Raw genomic sequence first — 12,646 nt, forward strand, 5'->3', positions numbered from 1 at the left:
TTCACTCCATAGTAAACACCAACACACCAACATACAGAAATAAAGACAACAGATTAGTCAGAGTCAGGTCTTTTCAGTAGATCACTTTTAAATGTTTAGACAACTCTCTCACTGAACAAAAACACACATATCAAATGTTTTTTAAATAGTTTTCCAAAACCTGTTCAGATGGCTCTTGTTTCAAATACAGATGAATATATATATTCATTGACTGTCAACCCGAGAGCTGACATTCAGTTGACATTCAGACGAGCTGTAAGGGCTGAAATCAAACATTAGAACATGTAGGCAGATGTAGAACGATGATTAGTATAGATGATTATTACGAGGTGTTGAAGAGCAGTCAGTGTAACAATAAACATTTGCACAAAAAAGCTGGTCAGCTGCTGTTGGTGTCAAAATATTACAAATATAAGTATAAAAAATGCTGCTCTAGTCAATATGATCAATTGCAGTAAAAGGTTGGAGATGTTACCAGCAGGGGGCAGAGAGGGGATATTTGTGAGTGCATACATTAAGTTCAGCATGAATCTTAAACAGTCAAGAGTGCAGTAATGCTAGTCTCTGCGTGTGAATACATTATACAGAACAATGTAGGTTAAAACGCATAAAAGGGGAAGAAGTGCAGAGACAGCAGACCTGAGATGAATTTCCTGACATCATTCAGATGAAAGAGGAGAGCCCACTGAGTGTTCGCAGGGTTAGTTTCACAGGGATTACTGAAAATGTTTAATATGAACGTCCAGTGAGAAACTTTGGAGGTGGAGTAAAACACTTCAACTTGAATATCCTCAAACATTTCCTGCCTGGAACTGAACCTGAACGCAGTTAAAAACCTACTTCTTACAGGGCTTGTAGTCTGAAACACGCTTGATCTCTGATATATAATATAATATATTAAACGTGCTGGGAGAAGGTCCCTGGACAGACCCAGGACATGTTGGAGAGATTATATCTCTTGGCTGGCCTGGGAACACCTTGATGTTCCCCCCGACAAGCTGGAGGAGGTGGCCGGGCAGAGGGAGGTCTGGGCTTCTCTGCTTAGGATGCTGCCCTTGCATCCTAGGTCATGGGAAAAAATGGATAAACACAGATGCATGGATTCACTGCTTCAATCACCTGCAGAGCCAGAAATCAGAGCCAAAATGCATGTGAGGGAATCGATGAATGACAGCGGCAGACAGAAGTGGCTGCAGTCTGTCTTAAAGCAAGTTTTCACTCAGCTGTCTCCTTAATGAAGGGAGGGAGTGACTCATGTTACTTAAAGAGAGATTTTACAAAGCGAGAGGAAGCACTTCTTCACCTGTGTGAACACTGGATTAGATCACTGGGAGCAGTTGTTATGGAAGTTAAACCCTCTTCCTATAAGACATCTGAAAGCAACAAAATCACACTTAAAACCAACACAATGACACCGAGACATGATTTGAAATTGTGAAATAAATAAATGTTTACCCAACATGATTGACCATGCTACCTTCACTATATTAGAGTTCAAACAGCTGTGTGTGCCGTCCAAAATTTTCTCAGTAATCACTATTAACATATTATTATTGAAAATAATGATACTGATTAATCAGACACAAGTCTGGGGAGCAGGTGTCTCTCACATGCATCATACAGCAAGGGTGCAGTATACACAGCTGTCACTGCTTATTGAACAAAAACACACTTATCAAATGTTTAAATGTTCTTTTTTATTCTAGTATACTTCCAAACATGTGACACAAACAGCTGGTGTTTAATATACAGATGACTCGATATTGAAGCAAATTATTTGAACTTTTCTGGAGGAGCCTCGTTATCGGTCTTCAGGATATCCACGAACAGCATCAGGATGCAGGTCCAGATGTTTCTGCTGTGATGTGAAAATGCTCTCACTTTCCTCGCAGGTTAAATATGTGGTAGTTAGCACTGTTGCCTCACAGAAGGAAGGTCGTGCATTTAACTTCACCATCATGCCACGGCCTCTCTGTGTGGAGTTTGCATGTGTCTGTGTGGGTTCTCTCTGGGCACTCTGGCTCCCTCCCCTGGTCTAAAGACATGCAGTTAGTGGAGTTAGGTCAACTGGTGAATCTAAATTACCCATAGGTGTAAATAGTTGTCTGTCTCTGTGTTGGCACTGTGACAGACTGGCAAGGGTGTACCCCGCCTCCCACCCTGGTGGCTGGGATAGGCTGCAGCCATCCTTACAATCCTGACAAGGATGAGTGGAAGAAAATGGATGGATGGATTAAAATATGTTTATGTGAGATTTAATTCATCTGAATTTTCAGTTTATGAAGATTAACTTTGATCTTGGTGAAACAGATTTGCCCTGGAAAAAATGAAACACTGGAATAAACCTGAGAGCTGAGGGTGGGGGATCCCCATGGTGTTGGTTTTGCACACAGAAAAGCACAGGCGTCGAACTCCAGGAGTCGAGGGCTGATGTCTTGCAGGTTTTAGATCTCACCCTGGGTTAACACACCTGATTCAAAGGATTAGTTCATTACTAGGCCTGTGGAGAACTTAAAGACTGTGTTGGATCAAGAACACATCTAAAACGTGCAGGACACTGGTCCTCGAGCCCTGGAGTTCCCCACCCCTGCAGAAAACAGTCAAAGAGCAGGGGTGGGGAACTCCAGTGTGTTTTGAGGGCTTTATGTGATATATTTAGGCAAAGTTTGCTTTTAACCTGGTAAATGGAGGTTTTGTTGGAAGTGGCTGTGTAGTTGTGAACTTGTGTAGAAAGTTTTAGGAGACATCATTTTAAGAAACGAGTCTCTGCAATCGAGAGAAACAGTAATAATAATGTCATTGATAAAAATGTCCTCATAGACGGTGAAAATGCATGATGACACTGGTGATGTTGTCTCATCCAGCTCCTTCTTGTTTATCTGAAACAAACCACAATTTTTTTAAAATTATTTAAGAAATTAAATATTGAAGAAAATTTTGAACTGTGGTAAATATAAAGTTTAAAACGACGTAAAATCCGGAAGTCTGAATCTCACCTTTGAGTTTCCTGTAATCGTGTCATCTCAGCATCGCAGCACAGACTGATGCAACAGTCAGCAAGACAGGAAGAAGACCAGGGACGAATGATGCAGAGGACGATGTAAGTGAAAGTCCAGATGTAGGTGGAAGTGTGGATGTAGGTGGAAGTGTGTATGTAGGGGGAGGTGTGGATGTAGGGGGAGGTGTGGATGTAGGGGGAGGTGTGGTGGTGTGTTTCTCTAAAACAAAGCAAACACAGTCATTAAGTTGTCGTCACATTGTGAATGTTGAAAGCTGCAGAAACACAGACAGGTGAGTGTGTCACCTGTGACAGTGATCCAGCTGGATGGAGACTCTCCATGACCGCTGATGTCACACTTGTAGAGGCCTTCATCAGACCTGGAAACATGCTGGATGGTCATGTGACCTGTAGGCTGCTTCCTGATGAGGGAGCCATCTTTATAGAAAGCAGCTGGGAGGTTGGAGGGAGTGGTCTTTGTTTTACAGAGCAGAGTGACGTCATCTCCCTCCATCACAGGGAGGACAGGACTCTGCAGGATCACTGATCCACCTCAACACAGAGACAAACTACAGCATTTCATCCATTTACACACAGCTTCATCAACACTAACTCCACACACTCAGCTTACCAGTGACTGTCAGGTTAACCATGTTACTGATGGGACCCTCTCTGGACTCACACCAGTAAACTCCACTGTCCAGTAGAACGATGTGGCTGATGACGCAGGAAGAACCATCTAATCTTCCAAACTCATCTCCACACTGACTCCTTGTTTCTCTGCTTGTGTTCCTCCTCAGAGTCCATCCAGCAGAGCTGTCGTCCTCCTCACAGCTCAGAGACACAAAATCATCTTTAAACAGCTGAGAGCTGCTGGGACTCACAGTCAGACGAGCTGTGGCAGCTGAAATAAAACCACAGAACATGTGGGCAGAAGTCGTTTCAACAGGCTGTAGAAGAGCACGCATTGTAGGAATGAACATCTGCTCAAAAAATCTTAACCTGCAGTAAAACAAACTGAAAATAATCACTAAGCACATTTAATGTAAACTTTAATCCACACTCAGCAACAACTTCTCTCCCAGCAGAGATTTAACACAACATTCAATTAGTAATGATTTATCTGACGGTAAAGGTGTTAGCTACAAAGGTAAGAGGTAAAGAAAACCTAGAAAGAAATGAACTCTTTATGGCAAAGAACAAAAACAACACAAGCAACATAATGACTCATCTACACGTCAGAACGTGTGTTTGTCCACACACATACACAGTTCTGTTTCCTCCCCTCTCTGTTTGCATTTCTGAAGGTGGGCACTGAGAAACTCTGGAGGCGTGCTGCAATCCGCTGATCCAATCAGTCAGTCAGAAACAGTGTTTCATGTTTCCTCTGTTATTTTTATTCCACCGGATGAATGGAAACAAGCCACCATTTGGCTGGTCTGAGCCCACTCCTGCCTACATCTACCAACTGTATGTAAAAGATGGATACTATGCAAAACTTTTGAGTCATCCCTCATTTCTTTATATTTTACTTCCAATTTACTTTCTTAGAATTTGTTAAAGTGGTCTTCTGAAAAATGGCTTTCAAAGTGTTTCTTTGGACACCTGCTGATTTTCCATTTATTTTCAGTCCAGTCCTTTTACCTGACCATTTTCAGTCAGATGCTCTTTTTCTTTTTCTTTTCTTTTTGTTTTAACCACTTAACACTGATCTATGAATCATTCAAGCATAAAGAGCCACCTGACTGAAGGGATGAATTAATATTATATTAATATTCTTAGACAATATTTTATTCTACTAAAAATTCCAAATGTAACAGTTTCATAGACATAAAATAGGATTTTGCAATGACGCAGAGCGAAACTGGACCAACGGAGGACAAAAAAAGAAGCAGCCTAAAAAAACTGTTTGCAGGAGATGAACAGTGTCTGAATATCATATAGTTAGTAAATGTGAGCAGTAAAGAAAAGATGCAGAAAAGACCTGATACAGGACCTCAGCAATTCATCTGGCCCTTTAGTTCATCTAAATCAATAAATCAGCAGAAAAAGCCAAACAGGCTAATAAAGGTCTGAGTTTTCTGTAACTTATGCCACCACCAACACCTCTTTAACATCCTAAGGCCGTCTTTCTTCAAAGCACTGCTATTACAGTTACTTTAACAGTAACAGATACCTGCTATAGTAAACATTCACCCTTTACTCAGACAAACAGAGCATTAAAAGACTGCCCACATATTGACTTTTGTCTTTAATCCTGGCATGCATGAATTATGACAACCTCAATCAGGATGTTTTTCATAAGTATTTTTATTCATCTTTAGGCATAAAAAAGGTGCACAACTGATGTGTATGGAAAAACACATCAGTGTCCACTGCAGTGGTTTATGTGCAAGTATACTATCAACACTGACACGAATACAAGAAAACAGCCTTTGAATAGCTGCCCACTGTAGTGACCGCTATGCATGAAAAGGCAAACCGCTTCACTCACCTGAATACCCAGAAATCAGAGTCAAAATCAGGATGAATATCAGAGAATCCATGAAGGACAGGAGCAAAGATGATCGGCTGTGGTCCACCGTGACATGAAGGACAATAAAGTTAGACTTAACAGTTAGGAACTGAGAGAATGACTTTTGTATTTCAAACAAAGATTTTCAGTTCTGCAGAGCAAGAGGAAGAGAAATTTCTGAGAGCACTTTAAAGATGTAAAGTGTCTAAGATGTAAAGTTCCTCCTAGTCTATGTGCACGTTTGACATGTGGAAATCTGAGAGATTAAAGTCGACGTGTCAACTCACAAACACAACTACAGTTAACTGCAGCCTCACAATCAGCATGCAGAAGGCAGCAGGAACACCACAGCATGCCAAAATATTACACACATGCTAGATGATCCTCAACATGCTGATTTTTATTCATTTCACTACAACTTGAATGAAAATCGTGAATGATTTTACTTAAAAAAACAACAACACTGCAAATGTTTCACTGCTGACCCTGTCCATCAGACCACCATAGTGATGGCTGCTTCCAGCACCTCAGAACATCAAAGCTGTCAAAGCTAAGAACATGTCAATGAGTTCAGTGTACTCAAATCACCTCCAATTTTAATCTAATTGGGATGTGGTGGAACACAGGGGATGTGCAGCCAATAAATCTGCAGCAAATGTGTGATGTCATCATGTCAATATGGACCAAAATCTCAGAGGAATGTTTACAGTACCCTGTTGAACTGGGGCCAGCCCACTATTAGTGGGGCATGAATAATAAAATATGTAGGTGTGTAAAGTCACACACTAGTGGTCATGAGAGTGTGCTGAGACAAAACACCTTCATGTTGTCAGACTTTTTGTACTTCACGCGTGATTTTACATTCTGCTTTGAGAAGGTCTCACATTCAGCTCTGCATCTAAGTTTGATTCGCAGTCGGTGTGTCATGATCTTTATATGACGTCAAGCCACCGACGAGACTTTTTGTTTGAGCTGACAAGAAGGCGCTCATACTTTCTGACTTGGCAATGTCACATTGATTCTCACTTTGCACATATACGTTAGCTTCAGCTTAAATTTATAAACCATCTCCAGTTTTGTTTCCAGCTGGTATCTAAATCCTCTAAGACTGATCTGAAGCAAGCAACAGACTTACAGGTTCTCAACTTGAGATGTTTTACAGATTTCTGAAGAGAAGATGCGCAGATGGAGGAAAAAATGTACTTGAGAGGCCCGGGCTGGCAGTTTAACACATTCATACAGCACACATGCCGCAGTCTGTGGTGTGAACGGCTCCTAACGTCTGGCTTACCAGCAGAGACTCAAAGCTTCAGAGGAAATGCACAGGAAGTGCTGACAGAGTGTGATTATGTCACACGATTATTTTATTCAGTGTTGTATTCATATTTGTTTTCAGCTGTTGAAAGATGCTCTGAAAGTGAAGTTAACATGTAAGTAAGAGTAGAGTAAGAGTTCTTTATGAGGGCAGAGTTTCATTCAAAACCAGACCAGACCAAGGCAGTTTGTAGTTTGGTTTCACTCTCAGTTCGTCACGCGTTCGGGTGGTCTCTGTGCTGAGAAACGGAGCCACGTCAGATGTTTTTCCTTTTTCCTTTACAGCTGACAGAAAACCACAGACACTTACACAGAAGTAGGACACTGTTTTTGGGGTGTGTGTAACTGAAAGAAATGCGCAAATAAAGATGTGAAACAATGCCGAGAACATCGCTCCTGCTGTCGCTCTGTAAGTACAGCTTTTCCAAATATGAAATAATAGAAACGGGAGCATTAATGGAAACACGAAAGGTCACAGGAACAAGTGTTATGTGGGCAGATTGAATGATCAGACAAATGAGTGAAATCCTGTTTGATGCTGAAAAATAGCCGTTTTTAAATACAAGTTTTAGATTTTTCTTATTTTTGTTATAATGTAAGGAAATATTTGCTGGAGACAGATTATAAAAATTGCAAGACTGTACACTCAGCTCGCAAAATTTGAGAAATATAAAGTGAACGCAGAGAGAGAGAATATCAACCATAGGGTGAAACGTTTCTCGTTGGTGGTCAATGGGTTTGTACGAAGGTTTGCTTCAGTTGCTTCTTCTTAAGCTCCCTCCACAGATTTTCTTCAGGACCGAGGTCTTGAAACTGCTCTATGACCTTAATATGCTTCTGCTTTAGCGGCTCCTTTGTTGCCTTTGCAGTATGTCATTGTCATGCAGCCATAACCCATCTTCATTTTTCTGGCTGATGGAAGGAGCTTCAGTGGCTCGATTCATTGGCTCCTCAGTGGAAAGAAGTCGTTCTGCAGAAAAAGAGCCTCAAAGAATCGTTAGGGCATTTCTCTTCTTCAAACAGCTGATAGCAAACAGCATGACTTTACTTTCATCTGACCACAGGATGCTCAGGAATCTTCTCTCAATCATTCACACGTTTACTGGCAAACTTTAGATGGGCCTGATTGATTGGTGTGACACATCCGCACACAGCTGATATGGCGATTGTGGCTCAAGAGTTGGGAGTTTGCCTTGTAATCGGAAGGTTGCCGGTTCGAGCCCCAGCTCGGACAGTCTGCGTCGTTGTGTCGTTGTGACACTTCACCCGTTGCCTACTGGTGGTGGTCAGAGGGCCCGGTGGCGCCAGTGTCCGGCAGCCTCGCCTCTGTCAGTGCTTCCCAGGGTGGCTGTGGCTACAATGTAGCTTGCCATCACCAGTGTGTGAATGTGTGTGTGAATGGGTGGATGACTGGATATGTAAAGTGCTTTGGGGTCCTTAGAGACTAGAAAAGTGCTATATAAATAAAGGCCATTTACCATATGTGCGAGCCAGCATTTATTAAAAAACAGCGACCAGTTGGGGTGAGAGAAGGAAAACAGGATAAAGACATGCTGTGGAAGAGAGACAGAGGTTAATAACAGATATGATTCAATGCAGAGATACTGAAAAGTAAAAAACCCAATGCATCATGGGAATCCTCCAGCAGCCTACACCTTGCAGCATAACTAAGGGAGGATTCAGGGTCACCTGATCCAGTCCTAACTATATGCTTTAGCAAACATGTCTGACAGTAACCTGTCCTGGGTGTGGCTGGTCAAACTGAACCCAGCTTTCCAATTACTTTTTCTCACAGAACCAACTAGGATTGGACTATGTTTTCCTTAATAAATGAAATCATCAATTAAAAACTGCTTTTTGTAAGTTTGTAAAACAAAGAAAAACAAAACAAAACAAAACAAAACAAAAAAAACCCAAAACATAAAACAAACAAAAAAAGAACAAAGCAGTTAATGGCATTCCACTCGTTTCCTTTTTGAATTTAACACCAACCTGTGTGTCATTTCTCCTCAGTGCTGACTTCACTGCTGGGCTGCAGACCCTCCCAAGGTTGGTACATTTTTCAAACGCATTAATAAACCACACAGCACTTTTCTCTGTAACATTTTTTTCAGTGTGGCTCCAGCCGTCAGTGGTCTGTTTGCTCTCTGTTTGCAGTATTTGCTGCAGTTACTCTGCCCGTTGCACTCTATACGACCACCTGAGACTTTAAGCTGTTAAAAACAATCATTTATAAAAATAAGTATTATTTTTATTGCAATTTTTTATTTTACTCAACTTTACTTCAGTTCTGTGTCTTGCCATCAGTGCACATCTGTTCATTGGTACATTTACATGCTTACTACAGGTGACCTATTTAACTTTCCCCGCTGCCTGTTCATACTAAACAGTCAACATGGCTAAAGTTTCTAATAACGAGATACGTATAAGTAATTCCTGTGAGCCAACATCTCAGGCTTCAGACTGCACTAAAAAGCTTCTGGTCCAGCCTTGTGTTTGTGAGGAGCAACCAGTGAGAAGACAGATGGCTTCTTGTTTCATACATGCACTATATGCACCAAAGCCCAGGATCACACACCATGAATTGTAAGCTGTGCAAAATTAATTGCCATTTCCACTTTTACAAGAAATAAAGAGACCACAAATATAATTACATGACACATAGGTCACATGGTTGTAATGTGAGTCTCATGAGGAGGATTGCTTTTTGTAGTTGTCCCTTGTCATTTTGTTTAGTTTTGTTTTATAATTCTGTGTCTCTGTATTGTTGTTTAGTCTCCCTGTGTTTTGTTTCATTTATTGTTCTGTTTCTGTTTTATTTTTTTTGTTTCCTGTAACTAAGCCCTGTCATTCTGAAACAAGAAAAAGCAGTTGTAGGACCTCCTCAGCTGAGGTTGAGGTGGCTGAAAAAGCTCCTTGCAGAAAAAAAAGCAACAGTATTTAGGGTAGAGCAGCCTGTAAATAATGTGTCTTTTAAAACATTTGTCAACCCTTCATAGAAGGGTAACAATTTCACTTTATGTGTGCTTTAACTGAGATCAGCTGAGATGACCAATGTTTGGATGTCTTCTTCTGATGTTTCCCTCACAGCTCGTCTGACTGTGAGTCCCAGCAGCTCTCAGTTTTTCGAAGGAGACTTTGTGTCTCTGAGCTGTGAGGAGGACGACAGCTCTGCTGGATGGACTCTGAGGAGAAACACAAGCAGAGACACCAGAGCTGAGTGTGGAGATCACAATCAAGAATGGGGAGAGCCACCTGGTTCTTGCTGTAACATTAGCTACATCGACCCATTGGACAGTGGAGTTTACTGGTGTGAGTCCAGAGAGGGTCCCATCAGTAACATGGTTAACCTGACAGTCACTGGTAAGCTGAGTGTGTGGAGTTAGTGTTGATGAAGCTGTGTGTAAATGGATGAAATGCTGTAGTTTGTCTCTGTGTTGAGGTGGATCAGTGATCCTGCAGAGTCCTGTCCTCCCTGTGATGGAGGGAGATGACGTCACTCTGCTCTGTGAAACAAAGACCACTCCCTCCAACATCACAGCTGCTTTCTATAAAGATGGTGTCTTCATTGGGAATGAGACTACAGGTCACATGACCATCCAGCATGTTTCCAGGTCTGATGAAGGCCTCTACAAGTGTGACATCAGCGGTCATGGAGAGTCTCCATCCAGCTGGATCACTGTCACAGGTGACACACTTAGACTCTGTTTGTGTATTCAGTATTCAAACATTCAGTGCATGAAAATAACTTTTTCTTCGGTTCATTTAGAAAAACCCATCACTGCAGCTCCACCTGCATCCACCCCTCCACCTGCGTTACCTCCTCTACTTGCTGTGTTGGCCTTTGGATCAGTCTGTGTTTTGGTTCTGCTGTTGTTACTGGTTCTAGTGATGAGGGAATGTGTCTGCAGAAAACTTGAAGGTGAGACTCAAATGTCTGGATTTTGTATGTGTGGCTTAATTTTGCTAAATGGTTTGTACATTTAAACAATTTCCTATATATATATGTTGTGTCTACATTGTAAGTACATGTCGTCACATTACAGCTCAAACTCTATGGTGTGAATTCCCAAAATTTATAATGTTTGGAATCTAAAGTGTTATTTTCACTACCTGAAAACATTCACTGCTTCCTCATCAGGTTTCATATGTAGGTGTGAATTATAGTAAATGCCTTTTTAACAACATATCCCTCATTTAGAAGAAACACATGGTCACTGTTAGCAAATGACAAAATAAATCAGTGGTTGTGTTATGAAGTGTTACTTTTATCATCATGAAATATTACTCTGTGACCTCGAGGTATGGTTAGGTACAAATACTTGCTGTCAATGTTACATTATTACAACTTATTATATTACAGTTTATCCTAATGTCCATTTTCACTTTGTTGTCATTTGCAGTTCAGGCTGTTTTCATAGACTCTCCTAACCTCCCCTTCTTACTTTAGGATTATTGATTGTTTCAACCAGTTAAATATGTTTACTGAAAACTAAACCCTAAATGTAGAAAACACCTGTGCTACATGGTAGATTAGGGTGCATCTAAATTGAAGGCTCTATTATAAAGTGCTAATATTATCATTTCAATCTTTTAATTACATTTATAAAGAAAGGCCCACTCTGAGTGTTTTTAAATCGTGTTTTACTTTATTTTGGTTCAGCTGATCAAGAAGCTGGAGAAGATGCCATCACAGATGACACCACGTACAGCGAAATCAAAATAGCACAAGAGCCTCAACAGACAGCGAGAGAGGCCAGAGGTAGTATTGTTTATATTTTTATATCTCTGTGAGGAGCAATGCTAGTTTGAATAAATCTTGCACAAATCAGATGTGGTCATTGTGCACATCTGTCCTGAGGGTCAGGTTAGTAACACAGTAAAAACAGATCCTAAATGTTTGGTGCTCAGTGTGAGATTTTTGGATAAGTTAAGCAAACTAATGCATTATGCCAGCATAGGTGCTGCACAGATGCCCATTTCATCTGCAGTATTCTACATATAAAACATTAATCATAGGGAATGTCTACATATTTTAAAATACCAGAACTATCAAGGAAACATAACAACATCTTTAAAAAGAAAATAATAATGCTAATGCTATAATAATGATTGAAGGTATTCTGAATCTTTTAAAAAAAAGTTTCTTAGTTATGTGTGGAGGGAAACGTGATGAAGTGAAACAAGGAAACCAGCATTTATTCATGTGAGGCCACAGAGGTCAGAGGTCACTATAATTCCTTAATCTGCACCTTAGATTGTCATGTGGGAGTATCGGGAGCTCTTCTGCCCTTAATCAATACAGATTTGTGTTACAAAGGTTGAATTCATTTTTCTACAACTGTGTTTCATGTTGTTTGAATTGTGTGTCTTTGTGATCAGAGACGCCATCAAAGCCAGAGGTCATCTACTCTTCAGTGAAGAAGTTCACCCGTCCAACCACTGATGACCAGGCCATCAGACCGGAGTGCATTTAATACACCTAGAGTTACCCTTAGCTGTAGCTTCACTCTAATTTATATATTTTAATTGTAGTTTGTGTTTCTTTGATTGTGCAGTTGTTCCTGCAGCAGAGATCTGGTTTCTCTGCAGGATCAATAAAGTCTTCTTCTCACTTGTTGATTTTCTTGTGTGCTTCTCTGGGTTTCATCAGGTCATCTGATGTGATGAATCTGAGCTGCTCTTGTTTTGTTGTGGTCGGCTGATAATTATCTTGAGTGATTGTAGCAAAGATTAAAGATAAACAAAACCACAACTGTGGATTATAATCAGCGCGAACATCAGTGAGTGGCTGTAAATCTAACACCAGAAAGTTTCAG

At 40.8% G+C, this 12,646-nt stretch overlaps 2 protein-coding genes across 3 annotated transcripts; one reads left to right on the plus strand and one right to left on the minus strand.

Moving 5' to 3' along the window:
- Nucleotides 1-1,695: 1,695 nt before the first annotated feature.
- Nucleotides 1,696-5,598, minus strand: LOC146578908 (Fc receptor-like protein 5). Its single transcript, XM_085268975.1, has 5 exons — nt 5,493-5,598; nt 3,630-3,902; nt 3,305-3,550; nt 2,997-3,218; nt 1,696-2,879 (listed from the first exon to the last, which is right to left on the minus strand). The coding sequence occupies exons 1-4, from the start codon at nt 5,542-5,544 to the stop codon at nt 3,019-3,021; spliced, it is 771 nt and encodes a 256-aa protein (XP_085125101.1). The 5' UTR covers nt 5,545-5,598; the 3' UTR covers nt 1,696-2,879; nt 2,997-3,018.
- A 1,320-nt stretch (nt 5,599-6,918) lies between these two features.
- On the plus strand, nt 6,919-12,436 carry LOC146578909 (sialoadhesin-like). 2 transcript variants are annotated; one of them, XM_085268919.1, is made up of 8 exons: nt 6,919-6,943; nt 7,113-7,236; nt 8,841-8,876; nt 9,918-10,190; nt 10,270-10,515; nt 10,597-10,749; nt 11,491-11,589; nt 12,210-12,436. In XM_085268919.1, the coding sequence occupies exons 2-8, from the start codon at nt 7,206-7,208 to the stop codon at nt 12,302-12,304; spliced, it is 933 nt and encodes a 310-aa protein (XP_085125045.1). In that variant the 5' UTR covers nt 6,919-6,943; nt 7,113-7,205; the 3' UTR covers nt 12,305-12,436. The 2 variants fall into 2 exon arrangements, with proteins under 2 accessions (XP_085125045.1, XP_085125046.1); XM_085268920.1 differs by lacking the exon at nt 6,919-6,943 and having other exon boundaries at nt 6,995-7,236.
- The last annotated feature ends 210 nt before the right edge of the window (nt 12,437-12,646 follow it).

This window comes from Mchenga conophoros, linkage group LG3 (assembly GCF_057382185.1).
Source record: "Mchenga conophoros isolate Kocher_MC1m ecotype Shallow Benthic linkage group LG3, M_conophoros_male_GT1.1, whole genome shotgun sequence".
NCBI classification, from domain to species: domain Eukaryota; kingdom Metazoa; phylum Chordata; class Actinopteri; order Cichliformes; family Cichlidae; genus Mchenga; species Mchenga conophoros.

Coding starts and splice junctions, on each gene's coding strand:
- LOC146578908 (XM_085268975.1), bottom strand. CDS start 5,544: ATGGATTCTCTGATATTCATCCTGATTTTGACTCTGATTTCTGGGTAT. Junction 3,551..3,629: donor GGTTAACCTGACAGTCACTG/GTAAGCTGAGTG, acceptor CTCTGTGTTGAG/GTGGATCAGTGATCCTGCAG. Junction 3,219..3,304: donor CAGCTGGATCACTGTCACAG/GTGACACACTCA, acceptor GCTTTGTTTTAG/AGAAACACACCACCACACCT.
- LOC146578909 (XM_085268919.1), top strand. CDS start 7,206: ATGCCGAGAACATCGCTCCTGCTGTCGCTCT. Junction 7,237..8,840: donor ATCGCTCCTGCTGTCGCTCT/GTAAGTACAGCT, acceptor ATTTCTCCTCAG/TGCTGACTTCACTGCTGGGC. Junction 10,516..10,596: donor CAGCTGGATCACTGTCACAG/GTGACACACTTA, acceptor CGGTTCATTTAG/AAAAACCCATCACTGCAGCT.